This window comes from Vulpes vulpes, chromosome 6 (assembly GCF_048418805.1).
Source record: "Vulpes vulpes isolate BD-2025 chromosome 6, VulVul3, whole genome shotgun sequence".
NCBI classification, from domain to species: Eukaryota; Metazoa; Chordata; class Mammalia; order Carnivora; family Canidae; genus Vulpes; species Vulpes vulpes.
In genome coordinates this window covers 95,914,117-95,931,049 of record NC_132785.1, presented here as the reverse complement: position 1 = coordinate 95,931,049, position 16,933 = coordinate 95,914,117, and the positions used below count along the sequence as shown (strand labels likewise).

At 39.3% G+C, this 16,933-nt stretch overlaps 1 protein-coding gene across 1 annotated transcript in view; it reads left to right on the top strand.

The window, feature by feature from the left end:
• Positions 1-16,933, top strand: part of CCDC175 (coiled-coil domain containing 175) — a 69,527-nt gene that overhangs the window by 25,484 nt on the left and 27,110 nt on the right. The window contains exons 10-14 of the mRNA XM_072761666.1: positions 1,989-2,099; positions 4,649-4,720; positions 5,763-5,898; positions 6,566-6,697; positions 11,614-11,752. Of these exons, the coding sequence (XP_072617767.1) occupies positions 1,989-2,099; positions 4,649-4,720; positions 5,763-5,898; positions 6,566-6,697; positions 11,614-11,752 (590 nt within the window). The remainder of the gene's footprint in view (positions 1-1,988; positions 2,100-4,648; positions 4,721-5,762; positions 5,899-6,565; positions 6,698-11,613; positions 11,753-16,933) is intronic.

Here is a 16,933-nt window from a genome sequence, read left to right as displayed (position 1 = left end):
GATCAAATCCATAAATACCACATGCATTATATTTACTCATAAATCGGATTCTTGAAAAAAAATAATCCTGCTTCTACCCATTAACTGTCTAGGGAAACTGTGAGATCCACCTTCATCAGAAACTGACTCTGCACCTCTATTCCCCATCTCAGAGAACGCTTTGGTTATTGACACAATCCCCTAACCCAGAGACTGGAAAATCATTCAAGGAAATTCCTATCCTTTACTACTCATCGGACTCTATGCAAAAGCCAAGGCTTGTCAACGCTTGTCAGTTCCACCTCCCAGATATTTCTCAGATATATCCCATTTTCCTCTCCAACTCCATTCTTGTCACCTCTTTCAGCTTCCTTGCTCTGGCTTGTCCCTCAAAAGTTCTTCCCACTTTCTGCTTTACCACCCTTCATTTGTTCCTCTCCCTTCCACCAGAATGATCCTTCCGAAACATCCCCTCTGATACCATTCTGTTCCATCAGACACTGCACTGTAATCAGCGGGGCACAAATCTCTCTGTCCCTCTCAACTATGAACCATTGTTTTGCCTTATTCCATGCTATATTCCCTCGTACATTGCTTAGCAGGCAGTGGGCATTCACCAATATTTTGTTAATGAGTACAGAATAACATCTTGGAAGCATGAATTATAGAAATGATTCATTCCTACACACAAAGTTAGACCACAGGAAAGTGTAATTACAGTGTCCAGGCTCACTGTTGTGAAAATGAGTTTACAGTCAGTGCAGCGTTTGAGCTGCAGAGAGTTGCTGTGATCATAGTATCTCAGGCAATTGCACAGTCTACTGACAATCTGTTGTTAGTAGTTATTTAGACAGAAATTTTCCTCAGATCAATATTAAGTGACCAGTTTTAATCATAAAATGTGCTGATGACAAATCAGTGTAACACTAAACCATTTACTACCATTAATTATTTTTGTCATCAGCTTGGGCTGCCATAACTAAACACCATAGAATCAGTGGTTTAAACAATAGAGATTGATTTCTCAGTTCCAGAAGCTGGGTGTTTGAGATTAGGGTGCCTGCATGGTCAGATTCTGGTGAGAGCCCCTTCTCCTGGTTTGCACATGGCTGCCTTCTTGCATTTTTTTCATGGTAGAGAGAAGAGAACAAGCTCTCTGGTGTGTCTTCTTATGAGGGGCCTCCCCGTCATGACCTCATCTAAACAAGCGACCTGATAACTTGGCAAAAGCCCCCTCCTCAAATACCATCACACTGGCTATTAGGGCTTCAACATTATGAATTTGTGGATGACACAATTCAGTCCATAGCAATTTTGAAGAAGATGTTTATATAAAGCACTTTCTGTTATAGGAATGTTCCTATCAATGTCTGGAAAACGTGACCTCAAACAAAACTGTACACTTGTCATTATTCTCTCTGCAAACTGGAGACAAAATATAACCACTTTTTATAAAATGCCTCATGGGTGCCATGACACACACTGCTTAAGCACTTTACATCTCATTTAATCCTTATACCTGGTGACATATAGGCATTGTGATCCCTATTTTATGAATGGAGAAACTGAGGCTCATCCCCAGGCAGAGTTTCTTTTTGAGGTCACACTGTTAGAAAGAGGTAAGCCAGTATTTAAAGTTGGTCTGACGGACTCCTTCACTTTTCACAAAAGAACACGTTGAATTGATAAATGCATGAAAAGAGACACCCCCCACACACACACTCTGAGGGATGGAGTGCTATAGATCTCTTCTTGTGGTTTTATGGTTGCTATTAAAATTAATGCTCTTTCCATGGTGTGGAGATTTTCGTAAGTTTATATTGAGCCACCACCAACAAAAAGATTTTGTTTCTATTTTTACTAATTTGTTTGGTAAATAGTTTGAGTTGAACTTTCCAACCTACTTTCTACATTCTTATTTGCAATTATATATCCTTTCTTGTTGAGGAGTGAAAAATGATGATTTTACCCTTCAACATATGATAACTTTGTTTTTTTTTTCATGGTAGAAATCAGAAACAACTGACATTTATTACTCAGAAAGAAAACTTCCTGTCACAAAGAAAAGTAGACGTCAAAAATATGGAAGAAGGACTTGTCACGCTCCATGATCTTCTTCAGTATGTTTACTGTCTTTGAAACTTTTAATCTTCAGCTTCTCTGCATTTATTTTTTAATATATGGTAACAATAGATCTGACAATGTCTGATATCCTATAGGAAAGGAGGCTTTCAATTCGCAGTCTCTCTTTTACAATCTAGGGGAGTCATTATCATTGAATCTACTGTTGAAAGGAGAGGCAGGTCCTGAGTTCCATACAAGCTGCTGGACATGAGAAGTGGACCCAGTAGGATTCTACTAACAAGAATGTGCCCAAACATTATCATACCCCTACGGTGTTCATTTTGGCCATTCTAAATCACCTTGATTTTTAAATTTAATTTTTCTGATTAAAAACATAATGCTTGCACCTGATTTTAAAATTCAAATATAGAAATGTGTAACTTAGAAGAGTAAAAGTTACCCTAATCTCCATCTTTCCCCTCCCTGAGATCTCACTGTTAACACTCTGCTATGCATGCTTTTCATATAGCAGTGTGCTTGTACGTCCAAAAATGGGATTGTGCTTTTTCTATAACTGGTATTTTTCTACTTACATTCGGGTAACTTACACAATATTATATTTCAATGATATCTTAATAAAAAGCTGGAAAAGACATCTGGGAAAATGATAAAACAAATATGGTAAATGATAACATTTGTAGAAGTTGGTGAAAGGTATACATGGGAATTCCTTGTATTAATTTTTATACTTATCTGTTGATTTTAAAACTATTTCAGAAGAAGACAAAATTCCTATATATGGGACCTCCTTCCTCATTCTTTCTTGAACTGTATAATATTTCTCTATTATGCTATGTTTTATTTAACCAGTGCCCTACTGATGGACTTTTGTTTTTGAGGGTTTTTTTATTTAAAGATTTTACTTATTTATTCATGAGAGACACACAGAGAGAGGCAGAGACATAGGCAGAGGGAGGGGTTAGGCTCCCTGCAGGGAGCCTGATGCAAGATTTGATCCCAGGACCTCGGGATCATGCCCTGAGCTGAAGGGAGACACTCAACCACTGAGCCACCCAGGCATCCCTGTTTTTGAGTTTTCTAAACTATAAGCACTTTTAAAAGTTCACATCCTTTAACATATATATCTCTGTCTAGCTATACAACTATTTCTATATAATAAAGTCCTAAAAGTTGGATTACTGGATCAAAGGGGTTTTGCATAGTTTTCATTTTTATAATTTGAATATATTCTATTATTTGAATATAGGGCAGTGGGGTAACTAGCTTATAGAACTAATATAGGTGGTGTTGAAATTTGACCTGTACCAAAAGAAATCTAGAACATAGCAGGATGTGTGGGTTGCATGTCCTTTGCACTGTGAAATAACATATTTAAACATCTATTTCTCATGTTGGTTTCAGAAGGGAAATTATGAACTCTTCCCGGTAAAAGAGCAGGAAAATAGAATTGGTTTGAATAGGGGTCTTATATTCCACAAGAATAATGCAGATTTCCATAACCAACTATTATGTCATCATTGCTCTGGTCACCAGGAAGCTCAGAGCCAAATCTGTGACCCAATATTGGTTTCCATTTAGGACTTTTATATTATTGTTGCATTATTTTAGATTAGTTCAACTCCTTTGTGGATTACACTAAATATATAAATAAAATCAATGAGGTTGGGGCAAATTGTGAAGATTCTTACAGTTCCAGGGTAGGATAATAGATTTACGGAGGTAAGAAATCAAGAGCCCACACTATGATTCAAGCAGAGGAAAAACCATGAACACAGTTATGTTTCTAGTTTCACAGCCTTACCTATTCTGTTTCAGTTACGAATATTTCTATTTTTCAAAAGACGTGAAGTCACATTTTACTTTTCTGCACCTGAAGCACTTAATAGGAAAAAGGGAATAAAAATAATCAAGGCTTTTAATACCTGGACTAGGAAAAAAAGTTACCCTAGAGGCATTTTTGTTGATTTTTAGGGTAGTGCATTAGGGATGAGTAATACCTGTGTTAGACTCTTCATGTTTCTATCCATCTTAGATTCACAAGGAAATCTCCCATCCTTAATTACTACCTACCCCTAGTACAAAAATTGATACTGGCTTTTGCAATTATACATTGCATCAAATCAGGACTCAATCTAGAATCCAAAGTTCCTCACCAGCCCCGTATAACTGTTATTCCTTTCCTTTGTGTCCACTGTCCACAGCAAGTCTTTATTGGCCATAAGAGTCTTGATTTGCTTCTCCTTTTCTGTGTCTTTGCAAATGCCCTTTCCATATTCTGGCAATTCATGTTCCTCCCTCTGTTAAACATTAACCTCCAATAACCCCTTCTCAGCTGCCTCTCCAGAATCCGTGCTTCCTTTCCCTTAGGTATCCACCACAGTACTTGCAAAATCAGTTTGCACTTGTACAAGACCATAATTGTCTTTCTCTGAGTCTAGCACTACCTTTAGTTGTTTTACTAGGCTTGGTTTGTCTCCCAATTAGATGGTAGTCTTACTGTGCACAAGAGTAATACATGAAGTCTTTTATATATTCTGCTGGCTTCCACAAATGCAAAACCCAATGTATATTTTCTTGTTTTTAGAGCAACAAAGGCAGTGTATCGGAAACAAATAAAAATCCTGAATGATAACCTGGAAAGAGAAAATCAGAGATGGTAAATAAATAAAATCATTTATGTTATGAGTAGTATATGTTTATCTTAATGAACAGTGCTCCAAAGTAAGGAGGAAACCAGAATACTTGTTGCTTGCTAGAGTCCAAGGAAATTTGTTTCCTAAATTAAATCAGGTCAATTGCCTCAGATCTAGATGTGTTTGTTAGTTTGATTTTGGGGCATTGAACAGAACCAAAGTTTTCCATTTCATTTGATCAAACTCACCAGAGTGAAATGGCCAAGATTTGTGCAGTGCCCCTTGCTCACCAGGCTTCTGTGTGGTCCAGTATGGGAGGTGGCATGTGGTGACAGAGGAACGTGGATAAGCAAACAGGCTCTGAAGATGGGCTCTCTGGTCGCTCTGTCTCTTCCTAGCTCTGTGACGGAGGCTACATTATACAACCTCTCTGCTCCCATTCCTGTAAAGTGGCCAATGATGGTAGCATCCACCCAGTGAGGTCACCATGAGTGGTAAATGAGATGATCTCCATAAAGTATTGAGATGACTCCCTGGTACCTAGGAATTATTTGCAAAAACTTAGCTGTATTTTATTGTTGTCATTTATCTCATGTATAAGACTCCAATTGCACATTTTTACCCTCCTCCAATGTAGCTTTTTTATATTGCAGTGGAAAGAAAAATTTGAGAACCCAGAGGGTTGAAATCCCTTATTAGCACTCTGGGTAATTTAGGTAATTTCACTACAATTTCCACCTGGGTCTCTTCTCTTGGCCTTCTGCCCCTGAACCTTCTCCATTTCTATTGTTTACCTAAAAGAGGTGAGCTGCCACATGTGGTTTGTCCACTGTCCTATTGGACATACATACACCCCCACGACTGCGAAGCAGCTGGTGAAGACGGACAGCATGGACACAGTTAACACTTTGGCTTATTTTTTCAGCTGATATGCATGGTCCGCATCACCAATAGCACAAACAGATTTGTATAATCATAGTAATATTTGTTTGCTTTGAATTGCTTCATCTTTTCAGTAAATCGTTATGTCAATTTAATGATGATTCTTTGTGTTCTAACTTCTAGTATTATAACTCAATGGAAAGTAGCTTGTTTGCGAAAAAAGCATGCACGTTGGAAAAATAAGCTAATCTCTGAGATAGGAGAAATTGTAGAGAAAACACAGATTGTGGAACTCAGACACACTGAATTATTACAAGAGGTAAAGGAACTCCAGGGACTTAATAGTATATTATTACTCCCTATTAGCATGGACTTAAAATTATTACTGCATATCAGTGATTCTCTTTCAATATTTAATTACAGCTTATCTTATTAAAAGAAATTTTCCTTTCTGGTGACTGATGTTTAGAGTGAATTATTTAACTTTCTTAAGAAATGTATCTATTTTTTGTGTAATAACTGTAGGGATTTGGAAAACAAAGTAGCACTTCTCTCTAGAAGATGCTTTTGAAACACACAACTAGAAACCTATTTAATGTTAACTTTTAAGGAAAAATTCTCTTAAAAAAAAAAAAGAGTGAGAGACCAAACATCATTTATTTAATTCCAGTATTGGCCCACTGCCCACCCTTGGGCCCCCACCACTGCCATTCCTTATTTCCTCATGTAGATTAACAATATTATTTAGGGGAGTGGAAGATGAAAAAAAAATAAAGATATTGTTTGGTGAATAAATTAACCTTTGCAGGAGGGGGGGAAAAAAAAAGAAAGAAATTCCCTCTATGAAATAATAGAACCTAACATTGGAGCCGAGTCCCATGCAAAGAGATGTTAACTCTTGGCTCTTGGAAAACCTAAGGCTGCTCAATGAAAAGGACAGATCTTCAGGTTTGATTTTGTTTTGTTTGTTTTTTTTTTCTAATCAGACTGGTTTAAGAGAAAAAGAAATCACTGAATTTTTGGCAGAGATAGAAAGGGTTACATGTGAATTAAAACAAGAGGAGGAGGAATTTATTGTCAAAGAAAAAAAGTTAATTGAAGAGTTGAACAAGTATGAGGTAAGTTTTATTTTACATCTAAGAATAATTTTAGATGGCTATATTGGGGGTGGAGGATAGATAGTTCATGCTATTCTAAACAGTTAAATATAAAATCTTCCAGTGTGAACAAGGCTACAATTTCATTATGACTCTTGTTTTTTTTTTTTTTCCTGCAAAAAAAAAAAAGAGCAAGAAAAGAAAAAAAAATTTCAGTAAGAAAAGAAAATCAGATGCTCTGAGTTACGTAGAAATGCTGGCAGAGTCTGTGGGGGCAGGTGGAGCGTTTCAGGGAGCCATTCCGAGCTGGCCCAGGAGTGGCTGAAGGAAGGCAAGTGAGACTAAACTCAGAAATCCTCATGAAAGAGAAGGCATCCTACTGAATTGGGAGCTGCTAGGAGCCGGCCTGGCATGGAATAGAGCATGGGTGCTGGGGAAGGTAGAGAGAAAAGGCACCGAAAGGACCCAGGGGGCCCTGAGGAGGCGAGTCTCTGGAAACACAACAGAAAGCACAGCTTTTCAAGGTGATGGAGTTACCTTGAAAGGTAAAGGGGTGTTACTTGGAGACAGAGGGGCCTTATTTGAGGACAACTGTCCCATGTGATAAGGCAGCAGGGAGTCCTCACATTTCAGAGTTGAGATCTTGCCCTGGGCTCAGCCCATGCCTCTCTGCACAACCACCATGGAATCCTGCAGAAACTGTCCTCAGGTACCTGGTCCTAGAGGAGCCAGTTCTTTCCTAATACAAATAACACAAAAGGAGCAGCTGTGTCCTCCACACAAAAATACTATGAGAAAAATAAGTGAAAGGGGGAAGAGAGCTTTCCAACAACCGAAGAACAGTCAGAAAGATGGTGCTGGAACACATGAAATCTGTGATGAAATGTTCCTCTGTAAATTTAAAAAAAAAAAAAAAAGTAATTTTGTAGACATGCCAAGGAAGCAACATAGAAGTCTAGGAACTTAGAGAAGAGGTGTCCGAAGGCAATGGCCAGAAATAAGAAGAGGTGAAACAGAAACCCACACAGCTCAGAGAACAAAAAAGGGGAAAAAAGCTTTGCCCAGATTCAGACAAATGAGAAGCCGAAGGGAGAAGAGTCAGGGTGGGAAGCGTTTCTCAGTCAGTTGCTGTCTGTCTGGGCACCTAGCATTCAAGATACTGAAAAATATACACAAAAAAAGACAGCAAAACTCTGCCCTTCTGGTGCTCTCATCCTAGTGGGGGGAGATTGGAAAGAAACAAAACAAGCAGGACAATTGGTATATTCAGTGGTGAGAAATGCTACAGAGAAAGATAAAGCAGGGAGCAGGGATAGGGCGAGCGTGTGCAATGCAGTCTGTGTGCCAGTAAAGAGGAGGGTTGGAGAAGAAAGGGTAGAGTCCTGGAGGGTGTGGGGAGGTGGCCTGGAGCTAGCAGAGGAGGCAGCTCCAGGCGGAGAGCATGCCCACCACGAAGGCCTGGGGCAGGAACAGCGAGGAGGCAGTATGGCTGGAGCAAACAGGAGGGAGAGGGACCCATTTTCTGGAAGTAGATGCTGAGATGGATGGAAGAGTGCCAAGGTTTATTAGGGAGTGTTGCCTATGAAAGGACTGGGTGGGCGAAGCGATCAGGCCTTTAGGTAACCCTCAAACCCAGTCAGTTGGTTGGGGGCCACCCCTCGAAGACCATGATCTTCACTACATGACCAAGGAGACCCTGAAGGGGCCGGCCGCTGGAGGCTGGCAGCTGACCACACTCCTTGGCACAAGGCAGCGAGTCAGCCCTTCCTTGAGGGGCGATCCAAGAGGGGCATTCCCAGGTCTGCCACCTTATAGGCCATCATGAGTGCTTTGTCTTTTCTTTGCCTGGGAAGCCAGAAGAGGGTTCTGAATGACAGGCTAAAATAATTGGATTTTCATTTAAATAGGATCTCTCTAGCTGCTCTGTTGATTAAAATTTAGGAAAGCAGTGGTGGGTGCAGGAAGACCAATTAGGAAGCAAAAGCAATGTTCCAAGTAGTTTGTGTAGCCCAAACCAGAGTGGTAACTGAGGAAGTGATTGGGAGGAGGCAGCCAGCATGTGTCAGGCATTTCTTGAGTCAGAGCTGACAGAGTTTACCATCATACTTACTGGTAAACCAGTGAAGACAAAAGTCAGCAATAGGATGAGGACACTAGGTAACGTTGCACTCGAGCTTGAACAGTGCAATTAGGCAAGATAAGGAGATAGTCTTCCAGCATCCACTCCACCCCATTTGCCAGGCTATGTGCCTGCTGTAGGGCTGTGTCCACCTGTGTCTAATTCACATAACCATGGGCAGATGGCAGCTTGTGTGCTGTTATTATAAAGATTTCCCCATGATAAACATCATCAATAACCCAGAGCAAATTGGAAATCAGAACCCATTTCTGCCTTTGGCTCAGTTGTATGAGGAGCCACGGGCTTCTACAGCATTCTGACCTAGTGCTGCCACAATGGGGCATGGTTGGATCTGCTGGGTCCTACATCCCTATGTCTGGCAGGGTTTGGTCTGAGAAGCAGAGCCAGTGGGAATGGGGTCTGTTAGAGGATTTGACCTCCACAGTTGCGGGAGCTGGTTACACAGTCTAGTGAGGCCGTCAGCCTTCTGTCTGGAGCTGGGGCCTGAAGGCTGCAGGGCAGGCAGCTGGGAAGGAGAGATGGACAGGGAGTCTTAGGATGAGCTGGAAGTTCTCCTGATGGGCAGGGACTGGGACCTGCATCTGTCTCCCTCTTTTCCCAGGCTGTTCTCTTAGAGATCATAGTATAGGTAATACACAATTGGTTTCTTAACACTGCCGTGCAGACAAATTGACTCCTGATTCTGCGTTAAGGTATGTTTACATGAAGGCGGTTTTTTGTTTTGCTTAAATATTTTATTTATTTATTTTAAAGAGAAAGAGCACATGAGCAGGAGGAGAGGCACAGGGGAGAGAGGGGGACAAACAGACTCTGAGCAGAGTGTGGAGCATGATTTGGGGCTCAGTCCTACGACCCTGAGATCATGACCTGAGCCAAAACCAAGAGCCGGCCACTTAACCAACTGATTTAACTAGGCGCTCCATTAAATTATGGTATTTTTATGTATGTTTTTGTCTTTCTATATTTATTCCTAAAGATTCTAATGGCAGTTTGGGAGGGGACATATCAGGCTGACATATCACTGTATTAATTAGGGCACAGATAAGTTGCTTTATCAAAGAGATGCCAAAATCCAGTGAACAGAAGCAAATGTAGGTAGTAAAGGGTTAGCAACCCTCCCTCCTTTATTAGGAAATTGACCTTGGCTTAACTTTCTGGGTCATTCCCCTGGAGCCTGGTAAAGGTAGACAACTAAAGTTGTATTACCAGGCATCATTGCTTGTATGGAATGACCCATGATTGCCGTGCTACATCTTGACTGGGAGGATAACTGGTAGGAAACTAGAGCATTGAACCTCCCTAAGTTTAGTGTCTCTTTCAAGTGGGCATGCCCCTTTTGGGGACCTAGAAGATTCATCCAAACAGTATTGGTCACACTCACCCATGTAAGTGTCTTCCTCTTACATCTGAGTTATTATTTTGGTGGGGTCAAAGAACACTAGCTTCTGGTCAGCTGTGTTGTGAAGGTACTTCCTACTGGGGAAGCCTGCCAAGCATTGCTCTGCTGGTACCTGGTATTTCTTTTGGATTATGTGTGTATGCAACTTGGTTAAAAATTAAAAGTAAAAAGAGTTTTTTAAAGAATAAACTGGGTCAAGTATGCCTCTTCAAATCTTAAGAGTCAGTATCTAGTTGAGAAGACCCCCTGATGTGGTCATTACAGAAGAAAGGTGTTTATTTCTCTTTCCCATTACAGGCCAGGGGCAAGGGATCTAAGTTTGAGAGGGCAGCTCTGCCATCCTCAGCATGAGGTTAACATCTGTGGATCCAAGTGGCAGCTTCCATTCTCATTCTTTTCCAGCCAGGCCAAGGAGGGAAGGACCAAGGGAGCACATACCACTTCCTATTGAAGGGGGAGGACCCAGAAGTGGCACACATCCCTTGGATGCACAAACTCATCAATCACACCCACTTGCAAGGGAAGCTGAGCAATCCCTCTAGCTGGCAGCCATGTGCTGAGCTAGAACTGAGACGTCCTGATACTGAAGGACAGGAGAATAGATAGTAAATGTCAGCTGACTGTCTCTGCTTTAGTCACTATTATAAACACATCCTGACTTTCTAAGAGAGGTCCAACTGTTCCCTTTGAAACTAAATTAAACCTGAACAATTATTCTTTTAAAGATTTTATTTATTTATTCATGAGAGACACACACACACACACAGAGGCAGAGACACAGGCAGAGGTAGAAGCAGGCTCCATGCAGGGAGCCTGACGCGGAACTCGATCCTGGGACTTCAGGATCATGCCCTGGGCCAAAGGCAGGCACTAAACCGCTGAGCCACCCAGAGATCCCTAAACCTGAATAATTAAGCAGGCATCTTCATGTTTTGTGTGGGGACACTTTTTGCCCATTTATTGTAGTAACATATGTAATTATTTCTACCTCTTCCCCATTTCCTACTTATATCAACACTTCTTAGGACTTGTGTATATTCTGTTTTGCTGCCTGGCTTTTTTTCCATAAAATATGATTAACCTAGAGAAATTTTCTCAAATAGATGTTGAAGGTACACATATGTTAGCATTAATAGAATCTTAGCAGTAGGGCCAGAGAACTGAACGGATCTTTGGATAGCCCATTGAATCTAATCTCTTTACAAATTGCCAGAGAGTAGGTCAATAGCCAACAAGTATTTTTCAAATACCTAGTATGTGCCAAATACCTTTCTGTGCACCTCAGGATAAGAGGACACTGAGAACTCTTCCTCTTGAAGAGTTTCCATTCTACTCTAGAGCATAAATTGCATAAATTCTCAAAAATTTTACTCAAAATTAGCTTTATTTTCTTTAAAGGAAAGATTTATTAGGGAAACAGAAAGTAATAAAGTAAAGGAAGAGGAACTGGTTGAGTGTCTTCCACAACTTCAAGTGGCAGAAGAAGAGTACATAAACAAAAGTGGAAAATTTGAAGAAATCAATAATATTATTACAGGTATGTATGAGGCTCTTAGTAATTGACCTTAAGCCCAGGTAAGGATGTCACTGTTTTCTTCTAACACAAGTGGGGAGAGAGGGGAGCGGTCATAAGTCCCAAGCCAATGGCGAAAATCTCTGAACTTTTCCTATCACCTTCAACTTCTTTCTCTAGTTTTTGCCTCATCTACTAATTTATTCTCCTTTACACCACAGTCTTGCTGTTGCTCTTGTCAAATTTTTCCTTTTCTCTTTTAAAGACTTTAAAATTAAGAATTAGTAGCAACTGTATTATGTAGTTTCTCTCTATACTTCGTGAAGGTGGAAAGAACTCATTTAACTGCTACCATGTAGAGTGATTTTTGTTTCTTTTTTCTTAAAGATTTATTTGTTTGTTTTAGGATATATGTATTTCTTTAAGGAGAGAGAGAGAGCACACAAGCAGGGCTGAGGGAGAGGTAGAGAATCTCAAGTAGACTCTGCTGAGCATGGAGATAGAAATCAGTCTATCTTTAACACAGCAAGTGCCTGTGTCAAAAAGATACAATCATATGGAAACCCAGTATGTTGAAATGTAAAACAAGTATTTTAAAGTAAATAGTGGTAATTACCAAGGGAAGTGAATTTTAAGAATATATGATTATAAGCCCAAAATAGCCAAAGTAACATTAAGAAAGAAAAGTAAAGCTGGAGGCATCACAATTCTGGACTTCAAGCTGTGTTATGAAGCTGTAATCATCAAGACAGTTTGTACTGGCACAAAAACAGACACATAGATCAATAGAGTGGAATAGAGAACCCAGAAATGGACCCTCAACTCTAGGGTCAAACTCATCTTTGACAAAGCAGGAAAGAATATCCAGTGGGAAAAAAAATAGTCTTTTCAACAAATAGTGATAGGAAAACTGGACAGCCATGCAGAAGAATAAAACTGGGGCATTTTCTCATACCATACACAAAAATAAACTCAAAATGGATGAAAGACCTAAATGTAAGATAGGAATCACTCAAAATCCTAGAGATGAAGACACGCAGCAACCTCTCTGACTTTGGCCACAGCAACTTCTTGCTAGACACATCTTCAAAGGCAAGGGAAACAAAAGCAAAAATAAACTATTGAGACGGGAAGGCAAGAGAAACATAGAAAAGGAAACATAAGAGCAATGTGTTCCAGAAAGTAGGAAAATATGCTTCCCCTGCCAGCAGTGAGACTTACAGAGATAGAATTAGTTCAGTACATATAAAGAACAATGTTATGACTTTTGATTAAATATGATGGGTAAAACATGGATCTATCTTTACTCCCTAATGAAACTTCATAGAAATGTGTACAAAAGATGTTCTTAGAGGAAAAAAAAATATATAAACTCAGAAGTACAGAGACTGGCAGAGAAAATATTCACAGATAATAAACATCAACAAATTTTTGGAAAATATAATTGGATATAGGTCTTAACAGGAAGGGAAATATGAATAGCAAGTGCCTGCAAAAAAAGCATACCATGAAAGCAAGACATACTCTCCACAGGACCTGGCAAGTCTTGGGCATTGGAGGACCCTGAGACAGTGAAGCTGAGATGAGTCTTAGGCCTAAAGATTGGTTGAAAATCTTTATAATATGCAGTGAGACCTCCAGGCGCCCTCACTCTTCTGTGCAGCTGGCAGAGAAGTTGGCCCAACAGATTCTAAGCTGCAGGATATCTGATATGACTAAGGGTAGAAGACAAATGCTGTACAAAGACCCCCTTCCACTGTTCAGCTTGATGAAGGCTGCCAGCCCATTGTGTGTGACTATTCTGTAATCCCTTCCCCAGTTGGAAGAAGGAGATGGTTGGATTCTTCTCTAAAGAAACCAAACAGTCTCAGAGAAAAGCCCCACATAATCTAACATTTATGGATTCCCCAACAACACAACTGGTCCCTTCTGAATCACTGTACAGTGAAGCCCACTCAGGGATTGAAGCTTTCAGTGCCTTATGCTTAAATAGGATTAGACAGTCAAAGATCATCAGATACCTCAGGAAAATTTCCACCATGAAAGGCAGAAACTAAAGTACACACACACACACACACACACACACACACAAAAACAGAAATGAATGGAAACATAGATGACACAAAAAATATAATACTTTTAAAGATATATTCTTAGAAAAGATCTACTCTCTATATTATATATATATATGTGTGTGTGTGTGTGTGTATATATATATATATAGTCTCTTCATATTATAGAAAATATACATTATATTATAGAGGATATATCTTAAAGTTATATTTGTAGAGAAAAAGATATTGCACTTATGAAAAAAGAACAAGATACTTAACAGAAAACAAGAAAGAGCTCTGAGAAATGAAAGATATAACAACCAAAATTTTAAAATCCAAAAGAAGGATTCTACAAAATTTGAGGAAATCTCTCCAAAAATAGAACAAAAACCAAGGAGCAAAGGAACAGGATAAAAGAGGAAGAGAATTAGAAAACTCTTCTGAGATTTGAATATCTAATTACGAGGAAGGCCAGAAAAAGAGGGCAGAAAAAAATGCAAAAGATAAAGCTGTCCAGGAGATAATAAAAAAATATTTCTGAGAATTGAAGAAAATGAGTTTACTATCTGAAAAGGCCCATCAAGTCCCCAGTGCAATTTCTGAAAGAAAAGACAGTAAATAGCATCACTGGGATTTCAGGAGGAAAAAAAAATATCCCAAAGGCTTCTAGAGAGAAAAAGCAGATCTTACACAAAAGTTAGTAATCAGAATGGTTTTAAACTTATCTTTAATATTGTACTAAAAGAAAACATTGCCTTCAAAATTCTGAAAGAAAATAATTTACAACATTAGATACCCATCCAAACTATTAGTCAAGTACAAATGTAGAATAGAGATGCAATCAGATATATAAGATCTCAGAATATTTCATTTACTCTGTCTCAGGAAGTTAGTACAAAATTTATTTCAACAAAGAGGGAATAAATCAAGAAAAAGAGGAGAATGTGAAATTCAGGAAACAGGAGTCCAATGTAAGGGGGCTGCAAAAGAAAGTCTCAGGTGTTCAGCTGTGCAATTGGCCTAAAGAAAAACAAAAACAGAAGGCAGTGGAGGAGGGAAGAGAAATGGAGCTGATAGATCACCTAAGGTGTTTGACCACATGAGAAATAATATTTGGAAGGTTTTACAATTCTGTTATATATTTTGATGAATTAATGTGTACATGGAAAATTAGGCAAGTGAAAACAACGAGGCTATTTTCAACTCTTAGAAAAAGCAAAAAGTATACAGTAGAGGAGGTATAATCATACTACACCATTTGTGTCACCTATGAATAATACTTACATTGCCATAATGATCTAAACAGTTAAAATTAATTCAAAAAAGCATAACTTTATGGGGAGGTTAGACATAGACATAGACATAGGTTAGCCACTCTGGAATAGTCAAACTGTGGGTGAGGGCCATGGGGATGGGAGTAAGCATGCCATGTTCTATATTAGGAAGAAAGTAGAAAATATCTCAACATGACAACTGAACAAATAGCCATATAAGCATTTTTTAAAAGAAATAGAAAAAGAGTCAAAATGAGTTTTAAAATGATTGATTTTAAGGAGTCGAACACAAGGGGTGGGCACTACGTTGAAAAGCACTTGACTTCAACTCTCCCTCTTTGCCGATGACATGATACTCTACATAGAAAACCCAAAAGACTCCACCCCAAAATTGCTAGAACTCAATTTGGCAGTGTGGCAGGTTACAAAATCAATATCCAGAAGTCAGTGGCATTTCTATACACCAACAATGAGACTGAATAAAGAGAAATTAAGGAGTCAATTCCATTTACAATTGTACCCAAAACCATAGGATACCTAGGAATAAACCTAACCAAAGAGAACTCTACAAACTACAGAACACTTCTGAAAGAAATTGAGGAAGACACAAAGAGATGGAAAAATATTCCATGCTCATGGATTGGAAGAATTAATATAGTGAAAATGTCAATGTTATCCAGGGCAATTTACACGTTTAATGCAATCCCTATCAAAATACCATGAACTTTCTTCAGAGAGTTGGAACAAAGTATTTTAAGATTTGTGTGGAATCAGAAAAGACCCCGAATAGCTAGGGGAATTTTTTTAATAATAAATTTATTTTTTATTGGTGTTCAATTTGCCAACATACAGAATACAACCCAGTGCTCATCCTGTCAAGTGCCCCCCTCAGTGCCTGCCACCCAGTTACCCCCAAGCTAGAGGAATTTCAAAAAAGAAAACCATAGCTGGGGGCATCACAATGCCAGATTTCAGGTTGTACTGCACAGCTGTGGTCATCAAGACAGTGTGGTACTGGCACAAAAACAGACACATAGATCAATGGAACAGAATAGAGAATCCAGAAGTGGACCCTCAACTTTATGGTCAACTAATATTCGACAAAGGAGGAAAGACTATCCACTGGAAAAAAGTCTCTTCAATAAATGGTGCTGGGAAAATTGGACATCCACATACAGAAGAATGAAACTAGACCACTCTCTTGCACCATACACAAAGATAAACTCAAAATGGATGAAAGATATTAATGTGAGACAAGATTACATCAAAATCCTAGAGGAAAACACAGGCAACACCCTTTTTGAACTTGACCACAGTAACTTCTTGCAAGATTCATCCATGAAGGCAAGAAAAACAAAAGCAAAAATGAACTATTGGGACTTCATCAAGATAAGAAGCTTTGGCACAGCAAAAGATACAGTCAATAAAACTCAAAGACAACCTACAGAATGGGAGAAGTTATTTGCAAATGACCTATCAGATAAAGGGCTAGTGTCCAAGATCTATAAAGAACTTCTTAAACTCAACAGCAAAGAAACAAACAATCCAATCATGAAATGGGCAAAAGACATGAAGAGAAATCTCACAGAGGAAGACATAGACATGGCCAACAAGCACATGAGAAAATGCTCCACATCACTTGACATCAGGGAAATACAAATCAAAACCACAATGAGATACCACCTCACACCAGTGAGAATGGGGAAAATTAACAAGGCAGGAAACCACAAATGTTGGAGAGGATGTGGAGCAAGGGGAACCCTCTTGCACTGTTGGTGGGAATGTGAACTGGTGCAGCCACTCTGGAAAACTGTGTGGAGGGTCCTCAAAGAGTTAAAAATAGATCTGCCCTATGACCCAGCAATTGCCCTGCTGGG